We start from the raw sequence: 26,304 nt of genomic DNA on the forward strand, positions 1-26,304 counted from the left end.
GTAACGCGGTCGCGCAGTCCCGGGACCCACCGCCACCCTCGGCGATGCTCGACCGCTCACCTCTTTGCGCCCCAGCGGCAACGGGTATTTGGCTCGCGGGTCCCGCAGCGTGACAGGGCGGCCCGGCCCCCGCCCCCGCCCCGCCCCTATCAGCAGCGGCAGCGCTGTCGCGGCCACCGCGGCCAAGGCGACGACCAGGAGGGTACCCTGCGGGGAGAAGGACAGTGGTCAGGGAACACCTGGTCCACCCCCCGCTCGCCCCGGCCCCACTCCCGGCCGCTCACCGAGAACGGTTCAATGGCGGCGGTCACGGCCGGCAGGCGCACCAACGCGCCCGTTCTCCGCCCGTCCGCCGCCGGGCTCCGCCTCGCGCTGCCTCGTGCTATATGGCGCTTCCCGCTGGGGTGCGACGGGGCGCCTTTACGCGACGAGCTCTCACCGCCCTGCTCCTCCCCCGTGCCCAGCAGAACATAGTAGACAGCGCGGGGCTTCCGGCCCAGTGCCCGTGTGCCGCTGTCTGTCCTGTAAAGCAAGGGAAGTCAGCTCTTCTAGGCCAGGTAGCACAGTGCATGCTAACAGTGGGAGGTTCTCAACTGAAGATAGCAGCTTTTTGTTTTCATACGGAAACATCCTCCCCGACGTCTGCAAATTCCTTTCCATGCCATGTTACAAAGAAGACAATTATACTTACACAGAACAATACAAAGGGCGTACGTCCAGGTTTTAAGTACTCCGGGAGCCCTGCTGACATTTTACAGCAGCAGCCTGCATTTGGATTGCAGGGCTCAGGGAGCTCTCCTGCAACTGTTAAGGAATTGATTGGAGGGGTGTACAGGGAGGTGGGAGAGGACGTCCCCCACCCCAACTTGGATTTGATGGAAATAGCTGAAGGGAGCAGCCCTCACTTCAGAGGCGGATATTGAGGAGTGGCTTACTTAGAAAAGGCGGAGATTAAGAGTGGCTTGCTAAATATAGGCGGGACTTGGGAGGGGCTTGCTAGAAACGGGGCAAGGCTTTCGCTAATTGGTGGCACATTGCGAAGTAGAAAATGCCTGGGATTCCAGGTCTAGCATCATCAGATAAGAAACCGGGCCAATCACCACAAAAGAAACAAAACTCAAAAGGAGCAAACAGTACACTGCACAGGTCCAAGAAGAAGTGAAAAACAAGAAAACATTCGTGGAATTAGTTAACACAGAACAACCCACTGTCTAGAGTAAGTGAGCATTTTTTTAGTTTGCGGTATTATGAGTGTGCATATTGTATGGTATAAATATGTCTACTTATGCACCACTAGTTGTGCACTTGGGGCAGAGTCAGCCCTAGGCACCAGTGTTGCACCTTAAATCTAATAAAACTACCTTACATTCATATTCTGTTAGCCTCTGAGTGCGGTTCTGCGGTCAGAATAAAGTGTGCAATATTTAAACATTAAGAGTCCAAACCAAAATACAATTCCATTGCATTAACTCAATTGAAAGCATTGTTTTTAATTTCTTGTATCACATTTTATTTGCATCACAAAACAGTTCATGCTTCTTTTATAGGTAAAAGATCCTTGGAGTTTTCAATAGCCTAGAAAGATATAACAACAGTAAAATGAGATTACTTGAGAAACCACTAGCGGAAATGCAAAAGGTTGACATCATGCAGCCAAGTAAAAAATAAGTACTGTAACAATCAAATCAAATACAGGAAGATAGGGCTCCTAACACACATAAGGCATTTTAAGTGATGTTAGCTCTGCACGTATCCATATGTGTCCATTGCATTCAATAGGAGTGCAGCTGATACCACCTGCAGTTCCCCCGTCACTGCTTTTTCTTGGTTTGGGGTTGGTTTTCTGCATTTTTTTTAAACTGGTTATTGTATTTGTTTAATAAGCAAACAGAAAAACAACTTCACAGGTACTTTAAGTTCTCCTGTTCCCATTAAGTAAAACAGAACCACACCCAAGAGATGAGGCACCCCTACTTCCAGCACAGTTACACTTGATGCCATCAGAAAACAGCAACTCCCCCCAGAACCAAACAATAACAAACTTCCGCAATAAAAAAACACAAAGGATATTTCCCCTCCATTCCTTTTCAGGAGTCCCTTCCAAGAGCTCAGAGATGGAACAAGCATACTCTGTCAATAACACAGCTATGACTTATGCATCTTTGAAAACCAATCAGAATTTGTCCTCTCACCATGTAGTATTTTCATTCTTGTGGCCCTCCCCTGGACATGCTCCATGAGGTCCACATCTCTCCTGTACTGAAGGCTTTACATTTGGACACAAAATGTTTTGCCACTGATATCAGAAGAGACAAGATATCTTACTTCCTTTCCCAGGCCACTGAGTCAAAGGATTATACTCACATCATCTATTATGCTATAATACTGATCTAGTTTCTAAACACTACAGCTGTGCACAGCACAGCCTGCAAATCTAATTGGAGCCTGTCATCACCATTTCTAGTGCAAGCAGCCAATTGGGCATTAAACAAATTGCTATTTACAAGCAGATGTGCTCACTTTGAAGCATGTGAATTACACAGTTCCTCTTTGATTATACGGATAGATTAATTAGGACATTTGCCAGTTACTGCATGCTGCCAGAGGCTGCTGGCCTGGACCTATCTTTTTGAACACCTCTGTTTGAGCAACAAGCAGTTTGTTAAAATAGGAAGTTTTCTTATCCAGAAAAGCTGATGTTACTTTTTAATCAAAACACCAACTTTTCTTCAATACAGAAATTTGGAACAGAACATAGCAACACCACACTATAAATGTTCATCGAGGCTTCCTTCAGACTTCTGTCAATACTTCCACTGCTAAGATTAACAGACCTAAAATAACATATTGTACGTAATGATTTAAAACACTTACAGTGGGACCATGGTTGATGCAAGGGAAACCAAATCTCACAGAGTGATTTTCATAGAAAAGCACTATTCATCAGAAGGAGAAACACAAAAGACATGAATAACAGTACACCAATAAAGTTTTCAGAAGTGACTACTGATTTATTTTGATTCACCTACTTCTGAGCACTCACCAGACATACTTTAAACAGCTTAAATTTCAGGGAGTGCTAGGCACACTGAGTACAAAAATGGTATCCTCAAATAAATAATAATGATAGCCTCCAAGTATTTAGCAATAGCCAAAATATTCATTTAATTGTTTTTGTTTGTTTCCATACATACCGCTACTGTTAATGCTCTGCTTGATCCAGTCCACAAAAACACCAACATTTGTGTATACTCTTGGGTAGCTCTTTCTTCCACAGCCCAAGCCCCAGCTAGTGATTCCATTAAGGGTGTAAAATCCTGAGCCATCTTTTGAAGGACAAACTAATGGGCCACCAGAATCACCCTGCACAAGGACAAAGGAATGTGGTTACCATCTAAAAGCGCTCTTTATGTTTTTAAAAGATAACTTTGGCAAAAATAGGTCTAAGCTGCTCACGTTTAGCCATGCATAAAACATGCCATATATCATAACATGCCAACATGCCATGCCATAACATGATTTGGCACTGCACTGCACTCTTCTGTCCTGCTTTCAGCTGAGGCAGAGTTAATAGAACAGTGCTGGTTATTTCTTGCTGAGTGATGGCTGCAGGTTGGATATGCCTGATCTACAGCCTGTTTGCAAGAGAACAGCTCATAGTGAGGTTTCAATACTCCTCTTTTTCAGAATCCATCTGGCCGCACCCCCAAGTATAAGAAAGCCACTTACTGTGCATGAACCCTTGCCTTCTTCCAGAGGGAACCCAGCACAGATCATCCTCTGAGTCACTCTACTTGGAAGATTTATGTAATAGGTCTGACATGCTTCAAGCATCAAGATGGGAACTTCCAGCTGACGCAATTTTTTGTTCTTTTCCCTATCTTGAAAAAAGACATTTTAGAAACTGGCAGAGGCATTAATTAATGATACAATGCCCCTTTATCACAAAGAATGATAAATACCTCCTATTCCCTTTGCTTTTTTCTTCTAGTACAGCAGGACTGCTCTCCCCTACACATCTCTAGATTTTATACAGTCTGCTTATTTAAGGCTTCCAGAAAACAGCTTGACTCTTCTCCTTTTCAAATGGTCTAAATCTAAACTGATTGCTTTATTTATACTCATTTCCATGCAAGACCATCTGAACTCATGTAAGTGAAATTCAGGAATCCAAGAATCAAAAGTATAGATAGAAATCATGTTGCAACATGGAACAAACTATAAAATACAGCCACAGTCTGCTCAACCCTGAAAATGGCAAAGACTACATACCTTCTTCCTGTGCTCCCCAGCCTGTGACAATACATACACTGGAGGGCTGAACCACTTCTTCCTTCGCAGGGAGACACACAGGATGCACATAGTGGTTGAATTCTAAGGGCTCAGCCAGTTGCAGTAAAGCAATGTCAGAGTCCATAGTGGTCTTGTTAAAGCTTGGATGTATAATATATTGCTTTAATGATCTTTTCTAGGAAAGGTAAGGACATTGACATTTGCTCAATGACTTGGGAATTTAAGCCTTTGGTTTTATAAATTTTCAGGATATATGCAAGATGCTTGAGGAGAAAGAAACATCTAACAGCAACTGTTAAAGTTACCAACTTCCTTACATTAACAAGTCAAAAATACGGTTCTCAGACATGAATCAGGGAATGTGCAGGAAACTCCATTCAGCAAGCGTAGGAAGAGGGTCTTGGAAAAACATTAGTCCAGTCTGAGTAAACAGGAAAACTGTACCCTTATTATTTCTATCTTCGTATTAGAGACGATATATTCTTCACTCAAGCACCCTTTGGGATGCCAAGGTTTAGATTTCGTTACTTATGAACACACAGGTCTGTGTTGATACAAGTTATCTGGCAGTCACATAAAAACTGTTGTGCAAGTGCAGATTAAGAAGAGCATTCAGGCTGGAAGATTGCTGCATTATAAGCAATCTGAGAAGTGCATTTACATTAAAAATAATTTTGCAAGATTGATTTTTATTTTCTTATTAAGCTGAACCTAAATTACCTGTCTGTATTCTTGCTCTGTAAGATCATGAATTCCTGTGACCACCATCCATAAGTTTCTGTATAGTTCCCTCAAAAAAAAAAAAGGATGGGGAGGGGTAAATACATTCTCAGACTGTTATAGCAACATTCCTAAAATGCAAGACTCTTACAATCTCTCCCATCCAAAATAAGTTTGAAAGCCCTATATATTCCTGGGCTAACATTCCCATGAAAATCTATGGAAATCTTCTCACTGACTTCAAGAGAGCATGAAACATTCTCGTGATGAGGCCATGGCATCCCTCAAACAGTGAACTAAGAGAAAGATCAGGTTTATAAAGACTTAGGCTACCTGTTGCAGAATTCAAGGCCTCCACATCATGACCTGCACCATTCCAGGGATGGTGCTTGGTCTCTATCATAAAGAGAAAAATGGATAAAGCACAATAACTCATATAATCAAATAAATGATATGAACAAATGCAACAGAAATATTTCATCCTCTGTTTTCATAACCAAACTCTCTCACACATTGAAAGCCTGTCATAACTCTCTGATGAAATCACATTAAGCCACATACACAAATTCTGATGTGATTGCAACATGCAACAGAGAAATCCTCCATAGTATGGCTATAAAAGTCATACTTTCAACACACTACAATAATGCTCTTGACAATATTTTGCAAATTAATATTTAGAAACCTAAAAGCCAAAGTCCAAATTCCAAAACAGCATTTTCATTTCAAGTTCCAACAGAAAATACAGATATCTAAGCATATTTGGCATTTGGGGCTTTTGAAATTTTACCCTCATTTTCAGTAATTGCAACTTATTTAAAAATTGAATCAGAATACTGAGTTATCATCAATCCTGGGAGGATTTAAAAAAAAAAAAAAGTTTAATGACTTAAGAGCCAAAGTATATGAAGTTTAAATGACTATATTTATGATTCATTTGAAACTGGAAAACAGTCAGTTCAGTCTACAAGAAGAATAATCAATTTGCAAGATCTGAGAGTCACACATAGTAACTTCTTGGCTTCTGTCCATAAAAACAGAAAAACATCCATGTGATCTGAACTAACAGATCAATAGCTTCCTAATAAGGAAATAGCATCAACTCTGGGCTCAAAAGCTTCCTCTGTGTCCTCTTAAAATCTAGAGGAAATAATGCTCTGTAAAGGATCCAGAGAGAAGTTATCCAAGAGTAACTGATGGATGACAAGCATCCTGACATATATTCTGCAAACTGATCTGAATGAAAACCAAGCCTACAGAAGTAGGTTATTTCTTAGGTAGCCACTCTAACCGTAGTTTATGCATGTGGAGCAAAAGAATACTGTGCGAATCTCCCTGGGCAGAAATATCACCCTGCAGAGATTCCCAGAGGATTCATCCAAGTATACTTACTTAGAATTAAAGCAGTGAGCAGCTGTGACAACCCATTCTTTGGCAAGAAGTGCTCCTCCACAGATATGTTGATCTGAAATTTGTATGCTGACCTGCCAAGGCCATGAGTGTGGTACAGCCTCTTCACCTCCAATTATCCTACTGAAGATGAACCTCGGCTGATTTGAAAGCATTCCACAAACATCATCTAAAAAAAGAAAGGATTAATGTCTCAAGAAGCTTTTTAGAGGTTAAGATTGGAGAGGCAAAGAACAGCTCATTTAAGAGCCACCCCACAACTTCCAGGCTTTCCCCCCCAATGTTTTTTTCTACGTCTTTCAAATTCTCTCCTTAGAAATTATCCACATGTTTAGAGATAGCTTAAGGAAAAAAGCACAAGGATGTGCTTTTGCCAAAGGTGAGCATCAATGAGGTGAAAGCAACCTATGGCACTTCAAAAGTTTTAGACTCAGATCTACAATGAATACAAACACATTCCATTCTTCATAAACTACTAGAGGCAAGAAAAAAAAAAAAGCTTTAAACTCCAGTTATTAATTCCAACTACCCTGCAGTCTTTGCAATCATCTCTCATAAAGCAGTTTGTATTTTGACTTGCAGGCTGAAATAATGTCACTGTATTGTTCTAAATAATTCAAGATGCTGAAGGAAACAAGAAAAACAGGTTCTGTCATTTGAAAGCTAAAAACACAGAAATGTTACTACTCATCTTTTTAATTTCCTTGGCATGAAAATGAAACATCTTGAGACAATGCAGACTGCAGTTCTGAAACATTTGGAGAAAACAGCATTTAAGTTGCAGTTCAAGAGGTACTTCACATTCCCATGAAGAAATAAGAATTCAGGTTTACTAACCTGTTGTAACCTGCATTTCTTCCTCAGTCATATTCGTATTTTCAAATACTTCTACACTAGCAGAATCCAAAGTATCTAAATCTAGCACATGAAAAGAGCAAATGTGTTAGCAGGCTGTCCTGAATAGTATTTTTTAACTACAAAATAATTTTTACTTCCTTTATAATCATTTCTGTGGAAGGAATAGATTTGTATCTGAGGAATCTATGTTATTACATCTTCACATGGTAGTAAAGAACCATTTAAAATGTACTGGAATACTTTACACAAAACAAAACCCTGAGGTTTGGGGGACCCACTCAGCGGGTCCTTTGTTCAATCCTTCAGAAGTTCACAATAAAGATTTTTTCACTGAAACAATGCATTAGGTGAGAATCTCCTAGAGCAAAATCATTCTGAATATCACTATACACTGGAGAGCCCTTTATGCTGTTCTAGCGAGGCAGCCTCCCAAGTTACCTGTAACATGCACAAAAGTGATTGTAGCTCTGAATCCTTCAAAGTTCTCCATTTCATCAGAATGAAAGACAACCAGCATCATGGAAGAAGAGCTTAGAACAGGCACTGGTAGGACAAACCCACATGATCTAGCTAAAAATGAGAAAGCAAAAGTTCACAGAAGATTAAAATGTAAATATGAAAAACTACATTTTTCAACAGTGCATACACAGAATGTGCATTCCAGTTGTTACACAAGAGGGTAAAACAAACCCAAAACTATGCACAAGAGAGGATCAGATAAACCAATGGAGGCTGAACAACTGTTCTACTATTTCTGTCAGTTTGATCAGTAATTACCTCATAAGAACAAGGAGACTGTTGGCATTATTTCACAAGATATTATGGCAGCACTCATAGTCATAGGTTGCCACTCCATGTAGATTACAGTGGAAACTTGGGTTTCCTTGTCAGCGTTGAAACATTAACATCTGCCAGTGCTAACCTTAATACCAGTATCAGACTTGACTAGTACAAGTCTTTCCTTCTTTTGATGTAAACCAAAGGAATCTCCAGCTAAGCATTAAGAATTGCATGAACATTCATCTTGAGTGAAGAATTGGATGCTGAAAGGGAGAATTCCTGGGTGCTTTCTGTTCTGCCTGGCATCATTACTATAAAAATAACAGCCTTATGCCTCTCCCTCCTCCATTATTCTTTTTTTTTTTTTTTAATAGACATGAATTCAGATTGCATTCCATATAGAATATAAATGCACACAACTGTTGCTAGATGACTTTTTGTTTCCCTAAGAGGAACAGAAAAACCAATACAAGCAAGTACTTTCAAGGTACTGAAACTAGTACCTGCAGCAACACCTGAGACTCTGGAGGTAAATTTCAGTTTACACTGTAAAAGAAGGCTACTGAAAGTCACAGAAGTAATAGGTCCCCAAAGTATGCCAAAATTAAAAGCCAAACCAGTTTCCTCCTCTTTTTCCACATCTTCATACACAGTAACAGCATCATAAGAGCAATCTTCACTCTCTTCTACTTCAAAAGACTGGTATGTAAGCTTTTTTTTAAAAAAAAAGAAAAAAAAAAAGAAGAAGAAAGTGAATCTTGTTGAATTCACAAACTGAAATTCAAAGCTCTAAAGAAGGTCTTTAATATTCTCAAGGATTCTCTTAAAGTCTGATCTCTTTGGTGTTCAGACCCCTCACATCACATTAAATTCGATAGAAGAATGCATCATGGTAATTTAAAAAATTTAAACCAGGAAATCCTATTTTACTATAACCCAAAGGAGAAATCCAAACCTATCTGCCTTTTGGGACAGAAAGGGATTTCTCTCAAGTGTGTCCAACAGCATTACTCAAGCTTATGTTGCTAGATCTTGCTCATCTTTAGCTGCACACTTTCTTGTCAACTAAATGATGCCCACTTTCATTCCACTAACACAAGAAAGGCACATACTTTACCTTTATTACATGGTCCTCTGGCGCACAAATAATCCATCGACAGTCTGCCAGATTGCTGTAATGCTCTGGATAGTGCATACTTTGCAACACTCCTTCAAAAAGGACAGCTAAGGACTCACAGCCAGAATCTAGAAATCCAGCATAAAAAAAACAAAAATTGAGGCATCTATTAAACTGTTCACACACACAAAAGGAAAAAAAAGAAACCCAGAAAACTTCTTGTGGTGCTTTCACACAGAAATAGGAAAACAGCAACAAGCCAAATCCTTCTGCAAGAAAAACACAAAAATTGTTTCATCTGTTCCCAGGCAGAAGAGACATTCAATCGTGACTACAGCACGCCCCCTGTGATACAGGCAGTGTACTGCAGAGTTAGTTACCTGTGTGGGAGTGATAGAAGCGCAGGACACAGGCATGTCAGAAGAACTTTTGCTAATTTTATTTGGAAATGAAAGTGGAGATATAGAATCAGCAGGTATGACTTTCTTGCTAAGCAGTGGCAAGTCCCCCCAGAGGGGATTCTTTCCTGCCCTTACAGATCATAGAGGAATGAAACTGGTTGAAAAAGCTGCAGAAACAGAAACAACAGGTGTCTGTTTTTGTAAGTATTGTCCAGACTCAGGTGATGTACCTTGTACCTGCCTCCTAGTGATGATAAACCGCTCTGCAGAGCAAAACTGGAAGTAGCTTTCACTGGAAATTTGGCTTGTGTGACTGATTTTATTAATTTCTAAAACTTTCCGCAATTGGAGAAGGAAATTAAATCCTTCTAGAGGATTTAGGGAAGAGGGAAAGTAACAGGAGGTTTTTTTCTGAACAGCATCTGTCCCTATCTCTTCCTGGCATCTCAGTTTTTCCACAATGCCACGTATCAGCCAAAGCACACTTATCTTGTTCATAACGTGATCCACTTAGGAAAAATCACAGAAGCTTTCTCTGAGTTAGACTTACCAGGAAGAACACCTGGTGTAAGAGCTTTGTAAGTCATAGAAAAACCAGTTCCATGATCCTTGTTGTCAGAAACAAATTTCAGCCTTATATTATCGGACCCAATCAAAATAGGTAATGGAAGATCTCCTCCACAGAATTTCCCTGAAACAAAATTTCAGAGAATAATCACTGTTAAAAGTCTTCAGTCGTTTGAGAAAACTCTGCTATACAATTTTTAGCACTTGTTTGTAAACATGTCAACTGACACGTTCTGTGTTCAATTGCTGCTAGAATGAAAGGGTACACTGACATTATTTTATAGAACAAAAAGACAGCAACTCAGCAACAAGTCTGTTCTTTTGAGTAGACTGATAAAGAATCATAGTCACAAAATGTTTCCAGCTCTATATCGAAGTGGGAAAAATGAAGCAATATATAATTTCCTTCTGATACAAACAGAGTCCATACACACAATCTGTAATGACAAATTTGCTCCCATTCACAAAACTGCAAGAAAAAACAAAAACAACACAGGTACCAGAAAGATCTTCTGGGGAAGTCTGTGTTCTGTCTACTCACTGATGGTTTTGATAGAACTGTTTAGAACTTCCCGGAAAATTTAATTCTCCTTCACTGTCTGGGAGTTTGCCATCCTGAACACTACAAAATGCTGCATTGTAGAGTTAGAACAAGAATCAGGTTTGACACATACACAATCCTCTGTTACACCAAACATCTAGATAATATTGTGAGACATAAGACTGTTCATCTGTACCTTGTTTCTGATGGCAGAATTATGTTAGGTCTTCCCTCTCTTCTATTTGAAATTACAGCAAGTCACTTTTAAATCACATAATTTAAAGGCAAAAGCCAAGCTCTGCCAGTGTAAAAACAGTGGTGCTTGCTTATCACCTTAACAAAAGTATTTGTGAAATGATGATTTTGGTATCAGGATTTTTTGGAGAGGAAAAATGCATGCCTCAGGATTATGCATTTATTGCTGTCCATTTGTAATAAAATTATTAGCTATTTTGCAGCAGAACACTTGCAACAGTACAATAGGGGATTGGAGGAAGCAGAAGTGGTTTTCTCTGGCTAACTACTGCTAGAAACTACAGATACCCGTAAAAATGCCTCCTCTTTGCCTTTCCTTCTCCTTGCCAAGTTAAGCCAGCAAGACAAAAACAAAGTACACACACAGAATCAAAATATAACCTCAACTGTTAAATAAATTGTTTTCATCCTATTCCTGAATATAATTTTTTTTGTTTGTTTTTATACTCCATTCACAGAAATAGACACCAGATAAGTATATAAATTCATCATAGATGAGGAGAAACTACTATCAATTTACTTCATATTTTCTGTTTAGAATCTATACTTTCATATACAGAACCAACATCATTAACTAGATTTAATGCATTGCTTGAGGTTATGTTCTACATTTTTTTCCATTAATTTTATTTGCATTTCAATAAATTAATGCCTTATATTTATCTGTCTTAAGGGAAATTCCTTTTTGAAGTCACCTGCACATATCAGAAAATTCCTTACTAAGCTAGAAAAAAAACCAACTATGTATTTAAAGTATGCATTTTAAAGTGTGTTAATAAGTCATACTATAAATGTTTTTTTTCTTCACAGATCACATATGAGATTATTTGAGAAAGCTGGTTAGACTCTAATGCAGATACAAAATGTTGAAAAAATACTACTCACGTGTAGAACTTTTCATTTTCAGATCTAATGAAGGAGGAATAGGAAAGGGAATGAAAAAAGCATGTGTTATTACAGTTTCTCATTCACAGTGTAGGCTTTATTTTTAACAGTGTGAGATAGGTTTATACAGCTAGCACTGATGAAAGTTTGAATTCTTGAGGACATTGTGCTTACAGTAAACTATGGGTGAAATCAAAATTGCAAGTTCAGGCAAAGCTGACTTCTAAATAACCTACTCTAGAGAAGATACATCTAGAATTATAATACATTGATAGGCCTCTCAGTCTGAGCAGCATTTTTTTTTTTTTTTCTAATCATCACAGTTGAAGCCAGTTTCTAGTGGGAGAAATATGAGTACTATATCTTAAAAAAGATAAAATTAAATGAAATATGATTATGAGACAGAAAAGTGACAGTGGTGAGTGAGAAATTTTTGTAGAGACTTAATACCAGCACTCATGTTTTCTTGAATCCAGTAAAGCACTGCAGTGAGGTCTGTGAATATTCCAGGAGACCCTCTTTTGTAATGTTTCTTCTTCTCATTACCTCTCCAGCCACGAGCACATCCCATCCCCCAGGAAATCACACCAGCGAGAATCCAGGCACCATGCTTACGTTGGCACAAGAGAGGATCGCCAGAATCTCCCTGTAAGAACCCCCAAAACTCACAGGTCACAAAAAGTGCATGTGTACCACTGAGCTAGCCTTGAAGAGTTTATTAAGTCGTCTTTCGTAATGTAGTAATAAACCTGCAATACAGGGAGTAGTCATTTGGAAGAAAAAAAGGAACTGAAAAAAAAAAACATTGAAAAAAAGACTTTCCTTTTTATTGTGTTTAGTCAGGATTGTGATGACAGGAGAGATGAATTTATTTGTCATTTATTCATAATAAAAGAAGCAAGGAGACTGTTTTGCCATTTTAAAATTTTCCCAAGACAAGGAATCATGTTTTTTTTTTTTCCTTGTTTTCCAAGGCAGTATTTTCTAACTTCCTGCATACTACGCTAGGAACATTTGTTACTCAATGTTTATCAAGTACTTTGAAGTTTAAAAGCCCTAAACATCACAGCATTGGGATACACTGTGAAGTTGCTGTCAGGAACCTGTCATGCAATTCACACAATAATTAAAATAGTTTCATGGAATTAAGTGTATTCTCCCATATAGGTGCTTTTAAAGGATTCACACATGAAAATAGAATACAAAATTACATTTATTCTCTTAGGCACTTGGAAACTTGAGTTTCTGAGAAACAGTTCAAGTACACAAGGCCCTTTGTTCAACTGACCTGACAGGCATCTTTTCCTCCATCTGGAAATCCAGCACACAGTCCAGTGTCACATTGGATGGGCTTCTTTAAAGTTGACAATGCTCTTGAACATTCCATACTATTTAGAATTGGTAGATTGACTTCATATAAAACCTGAGGGAGCACTCCATCTGGAACAAAAAAAATTGTTCAAAATGAAATACTGAGTGGTGAACTTTTAATGTCACTACTAATACACAAAGAATAACACGCTGAAAACTTGCTCCATATCTTCCTATGGCTATGAACGTTTTGATAAACATACAGTTTTGCATATATAAGTAGTTTTACTCGAATAAATTTTGAAATGTCTCCAACATAATATACAGGTCCATATATTTTTGTGATCCATTTTGAAATAGTTCACAGATAGACAGAAGCTAGCAGAGATTCGATTTTGAGATTACAATCTTATTCTCAGTTGACAGTTACTTCTGGTCTGTGTACAGCTTATGCAGTCAAGCTCTTAGCTTCAGAAATAAACACAGATAGAATTTTAAAAAAAATATATCTAAAATTGAGTAAGAAAATCTGACAAGAAAACATTCACTGATCTGAAGACAGTATCTGTATCTGCTTTCTATGCAGATACGGATTTGCTATTTTAAGAAAAGGAAGAATACAGGAATGAATGAGTGACAAAAACACTGTGAAATCAGAATGTCAAAGAACAATTCCAGTAACTTACTCTCTCTTAAACGGCCCCAGCCACAAGTAGTGCAGATATATCCTGCTTCACATTTTTCACCTGGATCAGGAAGACATGCTGGCAAAACTGATGAACCTGCCATATATGAAATTTCTTGATAATTATTTGAAAGAGCATCATCATTAAAAAAAAAAAAAAAAAGTAACAAAAAATCCTGTATTTTAAAAGGGAATTATTTTGATGGCATTTAAAACTTAATCTAACATTTGATAATTTATCTGTGCTGCTGCTTCTTTATTTTAGCCATAGATAAATATGGTCTTACTGAAGCTGAAGGTTCCATCCAGCTTAAGAAGGGCTATGTCATAGTTCATCGGCCTTTGTGGGTCAAAGTTTGGATGTTTAATGATATATTTAACAGGGAGTGTCTGCTCTCCATTCTCCCTGATTCTTAAGTCATGCTCTCCTGCAATGACATTCAAATACTTGAGTAGGTTCCTGTAAGTATTGCAAAATAAAAATTCAACTACAGAATCTTCAAAATGAAAGGAAAAATGTAGTTGTTTGTAAACAGGAGAGTTTTACTAATGGTATCTAATACCTTTCATCTTTAGATTTTAGAGTATAATATGTACAGTCAACACAAGTTGAATCAACCCTACATTAGAAACTGGGAGATACAAGAACAGTGAAAAAATAAGTTTTGCTGCACTCTTATCCGTATTTAAGTGGTCTGTTAAAGAACGAGATCCTATTCTTGTGTTTAAAGTTGATTGATCACATTGTTTTAACAGTGGAAGAAGTATAATGTAGATATAGGGAAGTACAGAAAAAAATCAAAGACCGCTTCTCTAGCATTCACAGTTCATGTTTCAAAAATGTTGTGAATCCTGCTTAGGGTTCCTAGTACCAACTCAAAACATAGAATCATCATAGAATCATAGAATGGCTTGGGTTGAAAAGGATCACAACGATCATCTAGTTTCAACCCCCCTGCTATGTGCAGGGTCGCAACCACCAGACCAGGCTGCCCAGAGCCACATCCAGCCCAGCCTCAAATGCCTCCAGGGATGGGACATCCACAACCTCCTTGGGCAACCTGTTCCAGTGCCTCACCACCCTCTGAGTGAAAAACTTCCTCCTGATATCTAACCTAAACCTCCCCGTCTCAGTTTAAAACCATTCCCCATTGCCCTATCACTATCCACCCTTGTAAATAGCCATTCCCCCTCATGTTTCTATGCTCCCTCCCAAGTACTGGAAGGCCACAATGAGGTCCCCCCAGAGCCTTCTCTTTGCCAAACTAAACAAGCCCAGTTCCCTCAACCTTTCTTCATAGGAGCGGTGCTCCAGCCCTCTGATCATATTAGTGGCCCTCCTCTGGACCCATTCCAAGAGTTCTGCATCTTTCTTCTACTGATGTCTCCAGGCCTGGACACAGTACTCCGGATGGGGTCTCACAAGAACCAACATGCAGCAAGAAATCAAACAAAAACAAACAAAAAAAACCAACAAGCCATCATGACAAATTTGCTATTCTGCTTCAGATTTATTCATCAGCCTGATGACTTACTGTATCTGGAGGCTTCATGCTAATTCAGTTACTGCTTGTCTTTCTGCAGTTAATACAAGCTTCAGTTTTTGTTGTTTTTTTTTTTTTTTTTTTTTTTTAGAGCATAGGCTGAATTATCAGAATGCAAGAGATCAGTACTATGTCCATTCACCATTTAACTGTATATACGCTGCCAGATTCTACCTCGAAAAAAATATTGTAATAACCTGATAATTTTAACTAGGTTATCGTGATATTATATTTCTATCTACAATTTCATAATCAGTTTCTATCCAGATTGAAAGGCCATTTATTCTTATTTTTGGAATGTTCAAAGGTTTTGTCTTTTCTCCCTTTCTGATAAAAAAATGGAAAATACTAGTTACAAATGAAAGGGCAGCATCCATGAGTAATCTCCAGAAAAAGATGCTACATTATACACGCTTTTACAATCAACATTTTTTTGCACCTGCAGCCTGCTCCTGAAAGATCACATCCATACCTGTCTGAGACACAGTGAGCTGCCGTGACCACCCACTGAGCAGAAACAATGGTGCCTCCGCAGAAATGCTTTTCTCTTTGTTTCAAGGAAACCTGTTTCACATAAAGATGACATGTTAAATATACAAGATCTTTATATCTGCTTTGACTGCACTTGAGGAAGAAAGGACAGAATTATGTATGTGGGTACTCTTTAAAGATTCACATAGCTAAGGTTCATGCAGCACTTCAGTCAAATAGATTTTCATGGCATTCTTATGTTCCTTGAGCATAAGTGATCATAAACTTTGCTGTCCCCCTTTGTTGTGACTTCATACCTGGATAAAAACAACATACATGTAATAAATACCAATTCATTGAATTACTCAAGATTGTGTAAAGGTTACTAGTAAGTTGAGAATTTGTAGGTCACTGGGCAAATCAGAGCATGAGAGTGTCTTTGATGTTTATACCACAGTCTTTATCCAATTCATTTTTAAACTTAAAACACCAAGCATAATGTGGTATTCCATCTTCCAAACTGCAAGCCTGTGATCCTAGACAATGGTTGGGGTGCTGAGGTGTTCTTTTATTTCTGACCAGTTTCACTCATACCTCTTTACACAGACTAATCTAAACACGCTCTTTTCAGAACTAATGATAAAATAATAAATGATAAGCAAAGGTTTGTCATAGATCATAACAGGTCTATATCCTCTCTGTCTGCTTCACTGAGTTTCATAAAAACAGAGCAGAGCTCAGTGATACATTCTAAGTGGAAATAAGTACAAAGTATAATGGTTTTCTCCTTTTCTCATTTCTGTAAAAACAAAGAAAGAAGGACTTTGTTCTGAAGATAAAACCACGTTTGCTTCTGCAAACCTGCCATGGATGTGAGCCCTGTTTCACCTGGTTCCCCCCAACAATCCGAGTGAAAAGGTTAAAGTAACTCCATGGTCTTGACTCATGAACTTTCTGCCCGCACTTAGGACCTGAGAGGTAAAAAAAAAAAAAAAGAAGGAATGATTTAATCTAGATTTAATTTTTTCCACTTTTGAGTAAAATACAATTGGAAGACACAGCCTGAAACATAGGTCAGGTGCAGTGCCTCTACCAGGGCAGGAACCACACTTTATAATGAGCTGCCCAGCCTAAATTCACACTGCACTGCCATGTGCAAATATGAAGTGAGCAAAGAAAGAAAAGGACCCCAAGACAACATTTCTATAAAGAGATTTAGCTTGTACCAAAAAGAACATGGTCCTGGGTTTAAAAATGGGGAAAAAAAAAATCATCATTGATTGGATGAGAAATTTCTATGTAATCTGTATCAGTTTCACCTGTATGGCTCTGTAATGAAGCAACAGAACATCGCTGGATAGAAAGCTACATGTTGGACTGCTGAAATGAGCAGATTATAATGCTTTAGATACCGTATCTGGTTTGACAGCCAGAATAGAATTCTGCAATGAAGAAAGTGCTTTGCAGAACTTAGGAAGTCAAGCTGCAAATCTAAAATGGAAGCATAAAAACAGTGCTTTCTTTTCTAGTTTGCTATGGATCAGTAATTCTTCACAAAGGAAAGAGAACAATTGCAATTAATAACTTTGCCAAAAAGAAGTATATTCTGGATCTTAAGACCTAAGACAACGTAAGGGAAGACTCATATTTTGTTTGCATCCCACAGGTAAGTTGCCAAATTAGGATCTTCATTAATCTGTTGCAAATTTGAGAGTGCTTAATTAAGTTGTTTATAAATCATATTTATTTCACTCGTTCTGAATAATCAATAAATCAGTCAGAAGTTGCTTGAAAATTACTCATTTAAAAATAACATTACGTTACAAACTTAGAATGGAATAAAACCAAGAAATTAAAACCATACCAGTTATTCTAACGCTACCTTGTACCTCATCTACAATCACTCAGGATCAAAATCCTAGTGGGTGAAACTGTTGCAGCTTCTTTGTTTCAGCCGTCACTGCTGTCACTGCCTATGAACAAAACCTTTAGCGTGTAGAAAATTGTTAAAGCTAGATGTGAAATTTTGATCCTACCTTTCTGAAGAGTATATGATACAGCATGGGACTCTGTAATACAAATAACCCCCATGAGGAGTAACAGCAGCTTACTGGAAGTAATGCACATGTTGGGATTCTAAGTGACAGTCTGAAAATAAGGAGAGTTTTTATAGTGAAAAAGAAGCCCAAATATTGCACCACGGGAGAACATCAACTAATTGAAGTAGAAGTTACTCATTAATCCAGCCACAGAGCACTTAACTGCACAAGTAAGTTTTTCAACTGTAACGAAGCATGATTCATTCTTTCATAAGACTTCATTCATTACAGAAGTCTTTGCTGTAAAATACCAGCTGAAATTCAACCCCCTCCCAAAACTGGGAGGTTTTTTTCAAACAAAATTGACAGAACCAGAAGTAGATATTGCGTGCTCTGCCAGCAACACTTAACCAGGCTGATCTAAACACAGAAGAACACACCTGAACAAAGTATCAATTGATATTTGCCCCAACAATTTCTATAGCTCCTGAATAGGCAATACTTTATATTTCCTGCATTCTTTATATTTAGCCAATTTCTTAGTCTGAGAAAAACAAGAATTGTAATTTTGTTGACAGCATGCTGTGTTGTATGAGACACAAAGATAGTTCTTGTACAAAGATAGCTCTCTGCATCACAGTATGTTTTCTTTTTTTCTTCAGAGATGCAGTGTTTATTTCTCCTTTTTTAAAAGCAATTGAGGAGGACAGGGCTTAGCTTTTTAAAAATATTTCAGTATTGCTGCAGTCAGCAGCACCAGTTCCAAGTCACTTGGATGACTAAGTTCCATTTTAATAGCAAATTAAATGCAAGTCTTCTAGAAGGCTGTATGAATCCTAAAGAACAAACTAGCAGTTACAGTAAGAGATTTCAAACAGAAACCATAAGATAACTTACCTTGTGTGCATTCACCACTTAAAAGTTTTGTCTCATCAGTTTTAGAATAGGATAACAGAAACCAACTTTTACTCCGAGTATGCGAATTCAAAAGAAGCAACAGAATACAAACCCTATCATGGAAAACATGGCTTTTATTTCTTCTGTTATAAATATACAGAACTTCTTAAGACTGAAGTTTTCCTACTGGTTCTGCAGAGACATTTAATTCTGCAACTTCCAAAATCTGCATCACCAACACCATTTCAGACAGACAAGATGAGCTGTAATCGCAAAAATTTTGAAAGCTGCTTTCCTTCATTAATTCCTTTGTGTTTTGCAGGGACAAAACAAAAGCCTTGAATCCCCAGTATCAGTTCTGTATACTGCAAAGTTCTCTGATTATCCACCACAGTGACATCCCTTGGAATGATGCCATCCAACAGGATGATGTGAGAAAAAAAAAGAAAAAATCACAGCAATGACACCATGCAAACAACACCTGTCTGATTATTGATAAGAAATACAAACATCTCGTCCACTGGCAAACGCAAAAACAACCATTTCATTTCAATTTTATGGCAGAGAGGCAACACTTACTGTGCAGCAGCCCAGGAGATCAGGAAGAAAAAGCACAGAATGGCATGTTCTGTACAACCTGTCTCTTGTCTGTGAGACAGGCTTTCCTATCTATTCTTTGTTCTTCTCATTTTATTTTTTTTAATCTTTTTCCTTCCAAAGCTATTTTATACAGTATGCACAGACAGAAGCAACAATGATTTATCTATTTCTCTCACTAGCTTGCTTCTGTTGCTCCTAAAACTCACAGCTTTGGCAAGCAGTACTGCCAGAATCACTCCAGAAACAAAGGCAAAGTTCAAATCTTACGACAATCCCCAACCACCCACTGCTCCAAATCCCAGTGTAGGGCTGGCCTCGTTCTGTTAGCATCTCATATCTTTGCACATAGGTTATTCCAAAAATAATTTATTTCCATGGAAATTACAACAGATACAAAGAGCACAATAACACTATTTGATAGAGCAAATTAATCTACAAAACACTATTTTTCAACATAGTCACCACCATTACCTATGCACTTTTGCCAGCAATGAACACAAGACTGCATATCATGCTTGTAAAAATCTATACCCCTGGAGGTGACCTATCATCATCATCACCACTGCTGAAACACCCAGTGTGCCACTGCACTCACATTCACTGGTTGGTCTCTACAAATGTTGAGTAAGTGTTGATAAATATCAGTGGGTGACATTTTTTCATGCATGAAAGAATTCAATTCTACACTTTTGCTTCATCCACACTTCCATGTCAGTGCCATCTGTCACACAACAACGTGTAATGGAATACTGGTGGGAAGGTTCAAGTTCTACTGCTATACCACCAACATCCACCTCTCACATCATGGGCCAACACAATAAAATAGGAGGCATTACTTTCAGAGGGGTCCTCATAATTGAGTACCTTCAGGACCCCTTTGCCTTTCACCACTGACACGACCAGACTGAAAAATGTGTTTTTAAGGTTCACTGATTTTCTGAACTTGTTACAAGGCCACTGTTAGAAAACTAGAAAACCTATTTTTCAATAAAATTAATAATTTTGTATCTTAAAAAAATGTAATTGATTAAATATTATGCTTTATAAATGATTTCATATATTACATTTATGAATCCAGTAGTTCCTGGGAAGTGGAAATCTAGTGAAACTAGTTTGAGTTTTAATTTAGTTTTAATAGGGATTAAATGTATTTAAGTTTGATAGTTTTACATTAATTCCAATTCTCAAACAAATTTATTTTACACCAATTTCGATCTACTGTAATTCCAATTACTTGACACAAATTATGCCTCATTCCGATGTAACAAGAAAATCTAGTTTAACTCTCATAATCTTAGCATTTTCATAAAACAAGAGGCATTTAATATGCATACAAAAGACCCTGAAAGGAATAATAATAATAAAATCATTCAATTTTAATATACTTACAAACAAACAAATTACACATAAACACACACACATTGAGAATGGTTAACTTTATGTTCACTTGTTTCAGACTAAGTCTTCATCTTATTTCAAAGACCAGGCACTAGAGGGCTACAAGCTCTTCAGAGGGGATAGATGAGGAAGAAAGGGTGGTGGTGTGGCTCTTTGTATTAAAGACTGTCTAGATGTTGAAGAGCTTGGGGTTGGGAATGACAAAGTTGAGTGTCTATGGGTAAGAATCAGGGGAAAGGCCAGTAGGGGCAACATCTTGGCGGGGGTCTTTTATAGACCACCTAATCAGGATGAAGAGATGAATGAGGCATTCTATGAGCAGCTTGCAGAAGTCACACGATCGCCAGCACTCGTTCTCGTGGCGGACTTCAGTTTCCCTGATATATATTGGAAATATAATACAGCACAGAGGAAGCAGTCCAAGAGGTTTCTAGAGTGCAGAAGATAGCTTCCTTACGCAGCTGGCAGGAGAGCCTACAAGGGGTGGTGCCCTGTTAGATCTGCTCTTCATTAACAGAGAAGGACTGGTGGGAGATGTGAAGGTTGAGGACTGTCTTGGGCAGAGCAACTGTGAAATTGTAAAATTCTCTATTCTTGGAGACATCAGAAGGGTGACCAGCAAAACTGCTATCTTAAACTTCAAGAGGGTGGACTTTTACCTGTTCAGGACGCTTGTAGCATGGGTCCCTTGGGAGTCGCTCCTTAAGGGTAAAGGGGTCCAGGAAACCTGGACGTTCCTCAAGATGGAAATCCTAAAGACACAAGAACAGGCTGTAGCTGAATGTCGTAAGGTGAGCCGCAGGAGAAGACTGGTGTGGATGAGCCAAGAACTACTGTTGAGACTTTGGAAGAAAAAGAGCATTTATGTCCTCTGGAAAAAGGGACAGGCTACTTGGAAGGATTACAAGGAAGTTGATAAGGTATGCAGCGAGAAAGTTAAGAGGGCAAAAGCCCAGCTTGAGCTCAGATTGACCACTGCAGTAAAAGAGAATAAGAAATCCTTTTATAAATATATCAACAGTAAGAGAAGAACCAAGGAGAATTTCCATCCTTTACTTGATGTAGTGGGGAATGTGACCTCTGAGGACAAGAAGAAGGCTGAGGTCCTCAACGCCTTCTTTACATCTGCCTTTAATAGGCAGATCAGTTATCCTCAGGGCACTGACGCCCTGATATGGGAGTCAGGGATACTTTGCAGAATATACCCCCAGCGATTCAGGTGGAGACAGTTAGAGAGCTCCTCCTCCATCTCGACTGTCACAAGTCCATGGGACCGGGTGGGTTTCATCCTAGGGTGCTGAGGGAGCTGGCAGGGTGATTGCTGAGCCTCTCTCAGCCATCTCTCAGAACTTCTGTTTATCTGGAGAGGTCCCAGAGATTTGGAGTCTTGCGATGTGACTCGCATCTACAAGAAGGGCCGTAATGAGGATCTGGGGAACTACAGGTCTGTCAGCTGACCTCGGTACCGAGGAAAGTTATGGAGCAAATCATCTTGGGTGAGATCACACGGCACGTGCATGGCATCCAGGGGATCAGACCCAGCCAGCACTGGTTCATGAAAGGCAGGTCATGCTTGACCAACCTCATCTCCTTCTACGACTAGGTGACAAGACTGGTAGATGAGGAAAAGCTGCTGATGTAGTCTACCCAGACTTCAGCAAAGCCTTTGACACGGTCTCTCACAGTATTCTTCTGGGGAAACTAGCTGCCTGTGGCCTGGACAGGTATACTCTTCTTTGGGTAAGAAACTGGCTAAGGGGCCGTGCCCAGCGGGTAGTGGTTAATGGAGTTAATGAGTTGCCAGCTGGACTTAAAGTGGCGTGCCCCAGGGGTTGGTACTGGGGCCTATCTTGTTTAATATCTTTATTGATGACCTAGATGAATGGATTGAGTGTATCCTCAGTAATTTTGCAGATGACACCAAGTTAGGAGGTAGTGTCGATCTGCCTGAGGGTAGGGAGGCCCTTCAGAGGGATCTAGATAAGCTGGATCACTGGGCTGAAGTGAATGGGATGAGGTTCCAAAAGGCCAAGTGCTGAGTCCTGCACTTCCACAATAACCCCATGCAGCACTACAGGCTTGGGGATGAGCATCTGGATGACTGTAAAGAGGAAAGGGCCCTGGGGGGTATTGGTTGATGCTCGGCTGAACATGAGGCAACAGAGTGCCCAGGTGGCTAAGAGCCAACGGCATCCTGGTCTGCATTAGAAATGGTGTGGCCAGCAGGAGCAGGGAGGTAATCATCTCCCTGTACTCAGCACTGGTGAGGCTGCACCTCAAGTACTGTGTCCAGTTTTGGGCCCCTCACTACAAAAAAGACATTGAGGCCCTGGAACCTGTCCAGAGAAGGGCAACAAAACTGATGTGAGCGGTCTGGAACACAAATCTTATAAGGAGCAGCTAAGGGAGCTGGGATTGTTTTGTCTGGAGAAGAGGAGGCTCAGAAGAGACCTCACTGCATTCTACAACTTCCAGAAGGGAGGTTGTGGTGAGGAAGGGTTTGGCCTCATCTCCCAGGCAACAAACAGAAACCAAAGAAATGGCCACAAGTTGTACTAAAGGAGACTTAGATTAGACATAAGGAAAAACTTTTTCTCTCAGAGAGTGGTCAGGCACTGGAATGGGTTGCCAAGGGAGGTGGTGGAGTCGCCGTCCCTGGCAGTGTTCAAGAGGCACCTGGATGAGGAGCTACAAGATACGGTTTAGTAACTTGTGGTAGAAATGGTAGTGGGAGAACAGTTGGACTAGATGATCTTGCAGGCCCTTTCCAACCTTGTGATTCTATGAAAAGCTGAAGGCATTCCCTCCTTGAAATCCTCTATTCCTAGAATTAAAGCATTAAATAATTCGGGTACTCCCAAACATATTTCCCCTTCTACAAATAGTCTCATCTTGGGAGTACCATGCCATTCTATCTCATTACACTTTCAGTTTCTGTGGTTGGGATTTGTGTACTTTTTGACCAGCAAAACTCATTTGCAAAATTAATTTGACCTCTTGCTTAATACAAACAACAGAACCTCATCTCAACATTTCTACATCAATGATGGAGCTCCTAGCCAGGCTATTTTTTTTTTTTAATGGTTTACAATTATAGCAAGGTTTGGCAAACATTATTTAAAACATGAGAAAACTAAAATTTTGCTACAAAATGCTCATAATGCTATCAATTTTCCAGAAAGATTCATACCAATGGTTTTTCAGTTGTTAGTACATTTTTGGGAAGCCAAATTTTGACTGAAAATTAAGGAAATTAATACTTCAAAAATGGCAAGAGACAACGGTTTTCATCTAAGACCATTCTTAGATGAATGTCCATTTATTAATAAGAACAGTGTTAATGACTGATTGCTAATATACCAACAACAAACAGTAACTGTTGAAAATGCAAAGAAAATACTTTACAAATGATCCAAAAATTAAGATGTGTTCCATACTCTTGTAGGTTTATGGCTGCTTTAAACTAACACAAGTTTAGGCTGCTACCAAAAGGGCAGCTGCACTAGTCTCCAATGGAAGCATTTGTTGCTGCTCTTTTGTTTGTGCTAGTCCCAGATCTGGTCAAGGTCTGTGGAGAGCTAACTATTAATCTTTATTCATGTACCTGCATTTCCTTTTATAGCTGGACTGGTTTCTTTTGTTACTCAAAAATTAAATGCTTGTACCAACACAATGAAGAATGAATGCATGCACTAGACAGATCGGTCCATCCTTTCCCATTCCTCTCTCCACTTACAGTTTAAAATACCCAAACCAACTAGGCAACTGGATTTTGTTATGACTTCTTATCTGGTTATGGATAGCAATTGCAGCTCAGCTAAATGTCCAGCAACATTTAAGTATCAACTACCACACTCTGGGAATTACAAAGCCCTTTTTCTTAAGATGTGAAGATCCTTGAAAGCATCATAATAATTTTTCAGCAGGATAACAGGAATTAAAAGGTACAGCCACCCTATATCTCCATAACTCAAAGAGGATAGTTACTACCACCCTTGCACTACTAACACCTACTCCTTACCCTAATCTGATATATCAGATTCCCTTAGATGCAGACTACATTCTAAGACTTTGTGCTTTAAGCATATTCTCCCATGCTACTGTGTGCCCATTACAGCCTTCAGCACAACTGAAAGGGACAGTGTTCTTGCCTTACAGAGAGACATTTAGTTAAGCTTTATTGCTTCTAATTAACTAAAGCAAGAACTCAGAGGGAGCAGTAAAACAAGAAAGGTTAGCTTTAAATAGTGTTTTTACTTTACTTTTATTACACTCTCCTAAATTCTTAAACTGATCTGTCAGAGCATAAAACAAACTGTACAATATCAAGTACCTTCAAAAGAATGCTCAGCAGAATAAAAGCCCACAGAAATTCCCCAAGACTTTTTTCCCCAGGTCATTTGGTCTCTGGATACAAGCATTTCCCACACAAAAATAGAGTGAAGCTTTGGAAGAGAAATGCATTAAGCTCTTCTTCATTAGGCAAAGCAAAGCAGAATAGTTGCTATATTAGACAAAAGCAATTGGAAATCAAGAACCAAAGGAAACCGTACCTGCTAGCATTTTCCTACTTTTCACAATAGCTCTGTTTTCCTGCTTTTAGAACTGAGCAGTACACAAGTATCGTAGACATAGGCTCAGTTATTTGTATCTGCAGTGGATAATATTGTGAAATACATTTTTGCTTAGAAGCTAAGCCTTCTTACTGATAGTGATTTTATCTTCCAAAATAAACAAGGCCGAAATTTAACAAGATGAGCAATGTCAACAAATGTAGTAGTAGTGTGTGCTAAAAAAGGCACATGTTAAGACAGAGGCCTAAACTTCCTTTGGATAGGATCCAGTATTACATCAACAGCATAATCAATTAACTGGGAAAGGACAAAGGGAGAGAAGGGGAACAAGACTGAGCTTAGTTTACTGCATGCAGTTGCAGAACTTGCAATATTTCAAAGATTGCCATACATACTAAGCAAGTCAGTGAGGGTCAGAGGATCCTGGTTGCTTAGTTCCCAAACATATGGCATCCCCTCAGGAATGTTCTGTTGCTAATGAAACAGTCCAAGCACAATGAGAGCTCCTCAATATAAACATAAACAAAACAAACATAGGAACACTAAGACATTTATTTCACACAATTGTACTGCCTTATGCTGAGCTAACATACCAGCTATTACTGGTTTTTTTTTTTCCGCAGATCTCCAGGATCTAAATGTAGCCCTTTCTCACCCTCATCATATCCAGGAAAATAAAGCCTGAAGTGCAATAAATGTGAGCTCATAAGTACTCTTTGTACTAGATAGTCATTACCAAGACAAAGGGCAGACGGTTGTTCTTCTCCCCACTCAGCAGGCATGTCAACAATATGAGAAATATGGTCGATGCTAGAGAAACAGGTCTTCCATTCCCACCAGCTGTCTTACCTTGGTCTGCACTGCTTTGCAATCAAGTCCATCTATTCCTCCCTCAGCCTTACCACAATCCACTTTTGTGACTGCATGCATAAAGATGAGCCTTCACACAGCTCCTATT

At 39.1% G+C, this 26,304-nt stretch overlaps 1 protein-coding gene across 1 annotated transcript; it reads right to left on the minus strand.

Moving 5' to 3' along the window:
* Positions 1 to 1,483: 1,483 nt before the first annotated feature.
* On the minus strand, positions 1,484 to 26,304 carry OVCH2 (ovochymase 2). Its single transcript, XM_010710998.4, is given in 25 exon segments — positions 1,484 to 1,575; positions 2,193 to 2,296; positions 2,875 to 2,936; positions 3,195 to 3,363; positions 3,730 to 3,881; positions 4,273 to 4,468; positions 5,014 to 5,083; positions 6,406 to 6,592; positions 7,261 to 7,341; positions 7,720 to 7,851; positions 8,679 to 8,772; positions 9,179 to 9,306; positions 10,130 to 10,297; positions 10,456 to 10,583; positions 10,688 to 10,778; positions 11,828 to 11,851; positions 12,278 to 12,473; positions 13,116 to 13,267; positions 13,825 to 13,920; positions 14,111 to 14,283; positions 14,387 to 14,443; positions 15,840 to 15,931; positions 16,700 to 16,809; positions 17,875 to 17,986; positions 26,196 to 26,304. Coding segments are annotated over 24 exon segments (2,787 nt in total). The 5' UTR covers positions 17,966 to 17,986; positions 26,196 to 26,304; the 3' UTR covers positions 1,484 to 1,541.

This window comes from Meleagris gallopavo, chromosome 5, assembly GCF_905368555.1.
Source record: "Meleagris gallopavo chromosome 5, MGAL_WU_HG_1.1, whole genome shotgun sequence".
NCBI classification, from domain to species: domain Eukaryota; kingdom Metazoa; phylum Chordata; class Aves; order Galliformes; family Phasianidae; genus Meleagris; species Meleagris gallopavo.